Consider the following 10,000-nt stretch of genomic DNA (forward strand, 5'->3'; position numbering starts at 1 on the left):
TCCTCTCTCGATCTTCTCTTCTCCCCTCTCTCATCGTCATCTCTCCTCCCTTCTCGTCGTCTCTCGCTCTCTCTCGCTCCCTCCTCTATCTCTCTCTCTCTATCCTCTCATCCTCCTCTCTCTCTCTCTCTCTCCTCTCTCCTCTGCTCTCTCTCCTCTCTCATCCCAGTAACTCCTCTCTCCTGCTATCTCCATCACTCTCTTCACTCCCCCTCTCTCTCTCTCGCTCTCGTATCTCCCTGCCTAGCATCCTCTCTCAACCCATGCTCTCTAGTCCTCGCATCTGTGTCCGTCTCTCTCTCATGCCCTCATCTTCACCGCTCTCTCTCCTCTCCCCTCTCTCTCTCTCTCATCTCCCCCCTCTCTCTACTCTCCTCTCCTCTCTCACTCATCGCTCTCTTTTCCCTCTCTCTCTCTCTCTCTCTCTCTCTCCCCTCTCCCCTCTCTCTACCCTCTTCTCTCTCTCTCTCTACCCTCTTCTCTCTCTCTCTCCCTCTCTCTCTACCCTCTTCTCTCTCTCTACCCTCTACCCTCTCTCTACCCTCTACCCTCTCTCTACCCTCTACCCTCTCTCTACCCCCTACCCTCCCTCTCTCTCTCTCTCTCCCCCCCCCCCCTCCCCCCCCCCCCCCTCCCTCCCTCCCTCCCTCTCCCTCCCTCCCTCTCTCTCCCTCTCTCCCTCTCTCTCTCTCTCTCTCTCTCTCTCTCTCTCTCTCTCTCTCTCTCTCTCTTATACTTCCAGTGATACTTGTCAAAGTGATAGTTCTGAGAGACTCACATTTTTGGTGACTAGTACCAAGAGAAGTATCACAGATTGTTTTTAAGTAGTTATAGTAATTTCTAATGTCTGGTTCATAAGACAGAATAATTTTTGTCCCCCTAAGATTAGTACTAAATTCAGGGATGAATAAATAGAGCCATTATGTCAAGAGCACTCCATCGTGATTTAATCACCCAAACCTTCTTCAGGAATTCGGAAATTTATGCAGTCCCTGGAGCAAGATTCCCGTGTTTATGAGGCGAGGTACATGGGTGTCACGCAGCATGGAACGCCAGACAGACCTGTGTTGGAAGGTAAATCCTATTGATTTTTGTTGTTGTTGTAGCTTTGGACACATATCTCTGTCTAGTGAGAGACATGTGTCAATGGGCATCAAAGACTGTGTGCAAAGACTGCATTGTATATAGTCTTTGGTGTGTGTTACTGATACTGCTCTTTAGGAAGGAGAACTGTAAGGAAAAAAGTTTCCCCTAGATCAAATTATATATATAGCAATGCTTCAGGGTTGGAATTGGAATTTTGATTGAAGAATGTTAGTGGTATTCAACCTGACCCGAATGATATACAGGTTGTCCTAATTTTAGAGGTATTGCATGGAATATATTTCTTTTTAGGGTATGTTTTTGTGAGCTTTTGCAATAGCAGCTATGTGTTCAGTGCTGGCCCTCCCCTATTTGGTGCACTAGGTAGCCATTTCACAACCAGTCTTTGCATTCATACAGTCACAGAGGAACTGTATGTCTTTATATTTGGTATATTGTTATTTTAGAAACAACAACCGACAAACTTGGAACAGTAAATGTAGCAGTGTTTTACGGCCTTGCTTTGTGATTCTTGCTGCGAAGTCATCTCTGACACCGTCATGGGACATCTATTTAGAGGCCATGTAATTTCTACTAAGTCCAAAGACACTCTTCTACTACAATAGCCTTTAACCTATCTAAAAAGAATATCTTTTTATAAAGATGCTAAATGACAGGTTTGCTCCCTCCCTCGAGCATTTCTGCTGTAAGGGAAGTCATGCTACAGATTTTCCTTTCCGCATACCTACCCTCAGAGCTGGCTGGCTGGCTGGCTCTCTCTCTCTCTCTCTCTCTCTCTCTCTCTCTCTCTCTCTCTCTCTCTCTCTCTCTCTCTCTCTCTCTCTCTCTCTCTCTCTCTCTCTCTCTTTTTTTTTTTTATTTTTTTTTTTTTTTTTTTTTTTTTTTTTTTTTTTTTTTTTTTTTTTTTTTTTTTTTTTTTTTTTTTTTTTTTTTTTGTCAGTTTATCGTTAAGTTACATTTTTCTTTTCTTTATGTATTTATCTATTTTTATGAAATTTAGATATTTTCTATTTTAGTTTTAGTCTTAGTGGGGGAGATTCTTTAGTTATTCTTGTTTCATTTTTTCCAGCAGCCAGTTATTTCTAATCGTTATCATATTCAACACTCGTAAGCTGAGGAAAAGACTTATCGCAATATATTACCGCAATAAGGAGAATTTCTGTCTCGGTTATTTGAATAGGGTAATCACTGTGATTCTCCTTTTCAGAGAATGGTCATCACTCTGAAGGAAATGAGCTTTTATCTGGTAATTAAGCTGTGTTGATTCATTAACCTCGCTCGTATCGTAAAAACATTTGTAAAAGTCCACCTTTTCAAGCACATTAGTGTTATGAAGGTTCACATGCTCACTTTCTGTATAAAAATGGAAATTAAAAGGTCGCTTGGCCATTTCTTTCTTCCTTTATTTTATTATATTTTTTTCATTATCATTACTAGCTTTTACTTACAGATTTGCTTTTTTATTTTTTTAGGTGTTTATCTACTTTCTTTTCCCCTCTATAACATCAAAATGCAAAGCTTAAGCAGCAAGAAAGGATCTTTGCTTTGGGTCATGCAGGTATAATCTTGAAGGCTTACTTTGATTTTGAACTAACAGCATGATGCATGTTACTTGTTGCCTTTATTTTTAACAATATTTCCTTAGGATATACTATGAGATCAATTATATAAAATACTCTATCTAAATAACCAAAAATCAAGATATCTATAGTTATATATCAAAATTCATAATATATATATTATTATATATATATATATATAAATATTATTATATATAGAATTAAAATTATTTGATATATATATATATAATTCATGTCTTTTTTTATATATAGAGAGATTTAAGATATAAGATTATATATATATATATATATTTATATATATTCTTTTTTTTTTTTTTTTTTTTTTTTTTTTTTTTTTTTCATGATAGGTAATTCGTTCTCTATATTTGTCACAAAGTTGAATCACTTGCTGCCTCTCATTAGAGATATCTTTTTTGTTTATAAAGGTGAATAGGTGGTACTTCATGATAGTATTCGATTCTCTATATTTGTCACAAAGTTGAATCACTTGCTGCCTCTCATTAGAGATATCTTTTTTGTTTATAAAGGTGGTAATTGTTTTATTTTTACTGTAGGTAATTGTTCTCTATATTTGTCACAAAGTTGAATCCACTTGTGCCTTCATTATTAGAGATATTTTTTTGTTTATTTAAAAGGGTGGTGGTTGCGTAATTGTTTTATTTTTACTGTAATGTGGACTCCACTTTTAAAATTTATATATTTAGAAGTATTTGTAGAGGTTACTGATAATATTTGATTAAAATAACTTTTAGTATTGTCAAGATATTGCATGTATCAATGGACTATCTTTCTTTAAAAAAAGGGAAAATGAAGAAAAGAAAGAAATGCTTATATATATATAGATATATATATATATATATATATATATATATATATATATATATATATATATATATTATATATATATATATATGTATATTGTTTATATATATGTTTATATATATATATATATATATTTATATATATTATATATATATATATATATATATTATATATGTATATGAAATCCTAAATTTTAACTGATTATCTTCTTTTTTTTTGGGGGGGGTGGGGGAGACATTACCTTCCATATCCTGGTTAGGATCTTCAGTAAAGTAAAGGAATTATAATGGTGAAGAATGAAAGGAAAGAAATTAGATGAGGATTTGCATTATTGCTAATCATTTTTCCCTTCCAGAACACGTCCAGCCTTTCCAAGAAGTTCAAGGTTTATTTGGTAATAGATGTTTTTGAAAACTTTTGAATCTCCCATTAGGAGGAGCACCTGTATTTATTTCACATATAATAGTTAATTATATGTTATATATATTATATATGTATATATAGTACACCACTATTTAATATATATTATTATATATAATAATTAATATTTATAAAATATATATTATATAAAATATATATATTATACATATATATCTATATATATATTCTATTTTGATTATATATATATATATATATATATTTTTATATATATATATCTCTATATCTATATATATACTATTATATATATATATATATATTATATATATATATTTATATTATATATACATTATATAAATATAGATATATATATTTTTCCTTTTTTCTTTTTTTTTTTTTTTTTTTCTTTTTTTTCCATTGCACATTCTATAGGAATCTTCGCAGATCGTTTTAGCTGCGTGCTTTTATCACTTTCAACGGCTCAACGCACATCTCACGCACGCTAGGCCACAGCTTCAGTGGGGTCTTGGCTGGCAGCAAGTAGTTTTTCACAAATGACTTTAATTTTCATGCTAGATGACTCATTTTTGTACCAGGAAGAATGGGAAGACATCGGCTATCATTTTAAATCTAGCCCCATGAACATATGACCATAATTGTTTTGTTTTTTTAACAATTTAGTTTGATGTGGCATTTACCATGAACAGTTCTGTTATGCACGTTTTTAGAATGGCATAAATGATGTCATCAGCCAGCCAAAATATTGATTTTGCAAGAAAGGGAAAGAGTCAAAGGAAAAAATATACTTCTTTTGTACATAGTTGTCACGTAATTAGAAATGCTCTTGTGTTATATATAATTGCTTTCTGCAGTGAGAGAATGTATAAAAGATAAAATCCAAATATGATTTATTCTTATTTATTTATGAAAATGTGTATTTATTTTCTTTATTTCCCTTTGCACACTCACTCTCTTCTATAATCCAGTTGAAACATTTGCTTCATTTTATATTAACTAATGCTTATATTATGTTAAGGCTTAATCACTCAGATATCATATGCTTTTGAATGGCCTCACTCTTGTTACTAAAGCATGTATCTTTAATGTTATTATTCCTTTTCAGAATTTCCTTTTTTTTTTCTTTATTGTGTTTTGTCATGCTATTCAATATTTTGTTTCAGGCAGATATATATCTGTGAGCTTATGTGTTCAAAATAATTATTTTGTGAGAATAATGTCTTAATATTGTTTCCATCATTATATTATCATAACTTCATCACATCATCATCATTAATATCTTTATTAAAAGCATTTTGATCATCATCATGATCAACATTATCATAATCATCATTTTATGTATTATCATCAGAATAATGATAATGATAGTAGAGATAATGATGATGATAATAGTAATAATGAAAACCAAGATAACGATAATGATACTGATAGTGATGACAGTAAATAGAGAATATGGAAAGGAGATAAGACTGTGAAGATATATACATAATATAATATACCAAACTCAGAAATCAATTATTTTATTGACAAGATGACTTATCAAATAATTCTCCTTCGTTTTCATTATGACCCCAGAGTACACTTGGGTGGACGAGGACTACTTGGACGAGCTGCGAGACCCGGGGACAAGCGATGTGGACTCCAACTCCTCGGCACTCATTCCGCAGCAGGTGAGGGGAGTTGTGGAAGAGAATAAGAGTGGGGAAGGGTGAAAGGGGTGTTTGAGGAGGTGAGATAGAAGTGAAGAAGGGTTTAGGGAGGTAGGGCAGGAAAGGGATGGAGGAAGGAGGGGGGGATGAAGAGAGGAAGGGGGAGGGGGGGAGGAAGAGAGGAAGGGGGAGGGGGGAGGAAGGAGGGGGGAATAGAAGGGAAGAAGGGTTTAGGGAGGTAGGTAGGAAAGAGAGAGAGGAAGAGAGGAAGGAGGGGTCGATGAGAGAGGAAAGGGATGGAGGGAATGAGGGAGGGATGAATGGAGGAAAAAGGGGTGGATAGAAGAAAGGAAGGGTTTAGGGAGAAAGGGTAGGAAAGGGAGGGAGGGAAGGGGGAGAGAAATGTGGGGTAAGAAAGTGAGTGAAGGGTTAGTGAGGTATGATAGGAAAGGGAGGGTGAGTGGGGAGGTAGGGTAGGAAAGGGAAGGAGGAAGGAGGGAAAGGGTGTAAGGTGTGTTATGGGAGGTGAGATGAGAGAGGGAGGGAAGGGAGGTAGGGAGGAAGGAGGGGTTTATGAAAAGAGGAAGGGAGGGAGGGAGGAAGGGGTTAGGAAGGTAGAATTCTCTTTAAATCTCTATCAATTTGTCTTTTTTATTTTCTCCCTCTTTTCTTTTTTATTTTTATTTTTATTTCTATTCCAATATTTCTCCAAAGAATGGGCCAATAAAAGCCAAAAGGATCAAGGAGAATTAAAACTACTGAAGAAATAAATTTAAAAGATATCAAAACCCAATTAAACTCAGGATTAATGATAAGATACAAACTTGAACCTAACGAAAGGATTAAATCGAGCATCATAAGCTATCCATTCGCATTAAATCAGATCTCATATCCCCAGGGTAACAGACGGACCAGTGGACAGACAACGGGTGGATCGCCAGACAGCACAGGACTCCCGATACCCAGGATTCCTTCCTCATCATCTTCTTCAGGGCAGAGTACTGGGTCAGAGAGATCTTCGAACCCTCCTAGGGAAGCTCAGGGGCAGGTAGGAGTAAGGGGGTAGGGGGGGTATTTAGTTGTGTTGATTATCTGTTTTATTGCTGTTATTGTTTCATTTTCTCTCTCTCTCTCTCTCTCTCTCTCTCTCTCTCTCTCTCTCTCTCTCTCTCTCTCTCTCTCTCTCTCTCTCTCTCTCTCTCTCTCTCTCTCTCTCTCTCTCTCTCTCTCTCTCTCTCTCTCTCTGTTTCTCTCTCTCTGTTTCTCTCTCTCTCTCTTTGTTTGATTATCTGTGTGTCTCTAACTTCCATCGCCCTTTATCCATCCCTCCTTTCAACATTTTTCACAGCTAAACTCTTATTTTCAGGACAAGACATCCAGTACTTTAACACATAGACCCAGATCCAACAGCCAGACTGATGAGGTAGGGAGTAGAAGAATTTTAATCATGCCACAATTGGCTTTTGTTATTGTGCTTTGAATGTTAAATATTTGTTTTAATTTTGTCTGAAGAGCAATTGTTGATCTGAAGAGTAATTGTTTATCAATAGACGTATGAATACCTGACAGTCTTTCAACCAGTCCTGATATTCAGTTGTATGACAATTGAGAAGGGAGGACGGGGCTAGGAAGGTAAGATAGGAAAGTGAGGGAGGAAGGAGGGAAGGAAGAAGGGAGGGATGAAGGGAAGTAGGGCAGGAAAGGGAGGGAGGAAGAAGGGAAGGAGGAAGGGAGGAAAGGGTTAGGAAGATAGGGTAGGAAAAGGAGGGTGAGTGGGGAGGTGGGTAGGCTGGGTAGGTATTCAGAGGAGTTGGCCAGCTTGTCTGTATACCCTTTAGAATTCTATTCAAAATTAGCTTCATAGTTTCTTGCAGGAGTATATGATTTTTGTTTTGTGTACAGAGGACATGGACACCAATTCATACAACTTAAAAGCTCATTGTTTACCACAACAGGCCAGCTCGGTGTGCAGTACATCGACTTCTGCCGAGGTCCGCGCCAAGCCCATGCCTCTCATGAGCAATTCGGAGATTCTCTTTCGATACTGGAAGATACAGGTAGACATTCTTTATGGCTTTTAATGGGGTAATATGATTAACTGAATGGATTTTTATTTACTCATTTATTTACCATTTGACCTTATTTTAAGAATGAGAGATAAAGTAGATGTTGTTTTTGATGATGGAGAGACAATTAGTTTTATAATTTTTTATTTAACTTATGTTTTTATTTTTGTTTTTTTTTATTCAACTCTTATTTTCAAATAATATTTTTCATTTAGCTGATGAATAGATGATTGGAGTTCACTAGATTATCCATAAAAATCATTAAATATTTCCTGTCAATTAGACAATTTTAAATTAAATTTCATATATTACATATACATTTGCAGGGGAAAATATTTAAAAATCCACCAAAAATTTCCACCGACAGTCCCGGCTGAGGTTGTCATCCGTGGCGCTACAGAGGTGGATGATGTCAGTCCTCTCCATGGTGGTGGTCTGGCTGGCCATGAACATGGTCATGTGGCTGACCTGTGACCCGTCCTTGATTGACCTGGCCAACTTCTTCCTCCCACTGGCCCTCCTCCCCCTTCTGGCGTCTGCATATGCCGAGGTCAACCAGGAGGGAATCAGGCTTCTTAAGGTTGGTGTTTGGGATTATGCAGTTCTGTGTCTCGCTTTCTCTCCTCTTTCTCTCTCTCTCTCTCCTCTCCTCTTTAGTCTTGTTTTTCCCTTTCTCTTTTTCTCTCTTTTTCTGTCTTTTTCTCTCTCTCTCTGTCTCTCTCTCTTGCTCTTTATTCTTCACTTTTTCTTTCTCTTTTTCTCTCTCTTTTTCTGTTTGTCTCTTTCTCTTCTCTCTCTCTCTCTCTCTCTCTCTCTCTCTCTCTCTCTCTCTCTCTCTCTCTCTCTCTCTCTCTCTCTCTCTCTCTCTCTCTCTCTCTCTCTCTCTCTCTCTCTCTCTCTCTCCTCCTCTCTCCCTCTCTCTCTCTCTCTCTCTCTCTCTCTCTCTCTCTCTCCCTCTCCTCTCTCCTCCTCTCTCTCCCTTCTCTCCTCTCTCTCTCTCTCTCTCTCTCTCTCTATTTCTCTCTCCCTCTCTCCCTCCTCTCCCTCTCTCCCTCCTCTCCCTCTCTCCCTCCTCTCCCTCTCTCCCTCCTCTCCCTCTCTCTCTCCCCTCCCTCTCTCTCTCCCCTCCCTCTCTCTCTCCCTCCCTCTCTCCCTCCCCTCTCTCTCTCTCCCTCCCTCCCTCTCTCTCTCCCCTCCCTCTCTCTCTCCCTCTCTCTCTCCCGCCCTCCCTCCCCCCCCCTCCCTCTCTCCCTCTCTCCCTCTCTCCCTCTCTCCCTCTCTCTCTCTCTCTCTCTCTCCCTCTCTCTCTCTCTCTCTCTCTCTCTCTCTCTCTCTCTCTCTCTCTCTCTCTCTCTCTCTCTCTCTCTCTCTCCTTCTCTCTCCCTCTCTCTCCCCATCTCCCTCCCTCCTTCTTTCTCTCCCCACCTCTCTAGAAATCAAGTATGAATTCAGAAAAACAAAACAAAAACATAGATAATTTACACTTACCTACACTTCACCATCATGAAAGATACCCTCATCCCATCTCTCCGTCCTGCAGTTCATCTGTCCTGTGGAAGAGAGACTGCAGATGCTCTACGTCCTGCAGAACAACCCTCTCCAGATGACCGTCTATGGGTTGACGCTCTCGTACTCCATCATCACCACGGCGGCCTTCGGTATCCTGCTGGCTTTCGCGTCCAAGGTCCTGATACAGGAGATTTCAGGGCCCAACAGACCGCCTATAGCTCAGTGATGGGACATAGAGTCGAGATCTGCCGGAGCAGAACTGTATATTTTGCTTACATTGTGCGTAATGCAGCTGTGTTTCCCTTAATGCTGTGTTAGGAATGGAGCAAAGGATGTCATTCCAGATATATCTTCTTTGTGTTTTTTATATGGTCTATCTTGGACAGTAAAACCCTTTTCATATGGATGTTGTAATACGTAATACAGCTGTAGGTAGTAAAATACTGATACATAGGTTAGTTGGGTAAAAAAAAGGTGACATGAAAGGAGGGTGTACAGGGGAAGAGGGAGAGCAGCTATAGGCTACATTTACGTCTTTCAACACATAGAGTATTATAACTAAAGTATATTTTTTAAAACTATTGCTGTCAGTAGATTTGCTTGAAATGATAGTTGTAATTTCTAGTTGATTCTTTTTAATTACTTTTAGCTGATGGCATTAGCATTTACATAACATTCCTAACTAATTTATATAATCTCAAGTACCTCTGTCTTTTATTCTGATGTTTGATCGTTTAGTCTTTTTAGTCATGCATTATTTTATCAATTTTAGCCAAAGTGAATGATAATATTAGGTATATAAGCAGTACTAAAACTTTTAACCAGATAACAGATATATAGTCATTATTTTATGATTTGAAAAGACACGTTTATA

At 37.8% G+C, this 10,000-nt stretch overlaps 1 protein-coding gene across 1 annotated transcript in view; it reads left to right on the forward strand.

The window, feature by feature from the left end:
- The window catches only part of LOC122261106 (uncharacterized), a 20,110-nt gene that overhangs the window by 9,148 nt on the left and 962 nt on the right, over window positions 1–10,000 (forward strand). Inside the window, exons 6-12 of the mRNA XM_086534974.1 lie at window positions 952–1,074; window positions 5,478–5,572; window positions 6,450–6,599; window positions 6,918–6,974; window positions 7,507–7,608; window positions 7,985–8,197; window positions 9,158–10,000. The exon at window positions 9,158–10,000 is cut by the window's right edge and continues 962 nt beyond it. Coding sequence (XP_086391100.1) covers window positions 952–1,074; window positions 5,478–5,572; window positions 6,450–6,599; window positions 6,918–6,974; window positions 7,507–7,608; window positions 7,985–8,197; window positions 9,158–9,352 — 935 coding nt within the window. The 3' untranslated portion in view covers window positions 9,353–10,000. The remainder of the gene's footprint in view (window positions 1–951; window positions 1,075–5,477; window positions 5,573–6,449; window positions 6,600–6,917; window positions 6,975–7,506; window positions 7,609–7,984; window positions 8,198–9,157) is intronic.

The sequence above is a fragment of the Penaeus japonicus genome, unplaced genomic scaffold, assembly GCF_977035675.1.
Source record: "Penaeus japonicus unplaced genomic scaffold, GWHDUDI00000001_assembly GWHDUDI00000042, whole genome shotgun sequence".
In the NCBI taxonomy this organism is placed as follows: domain Eukaryota; kingdom Metazoa; phylum Arthropoda; class Malacostraca; order Decapoda; family Penaeidae; genus Penaeus; species Penaeus japonicus.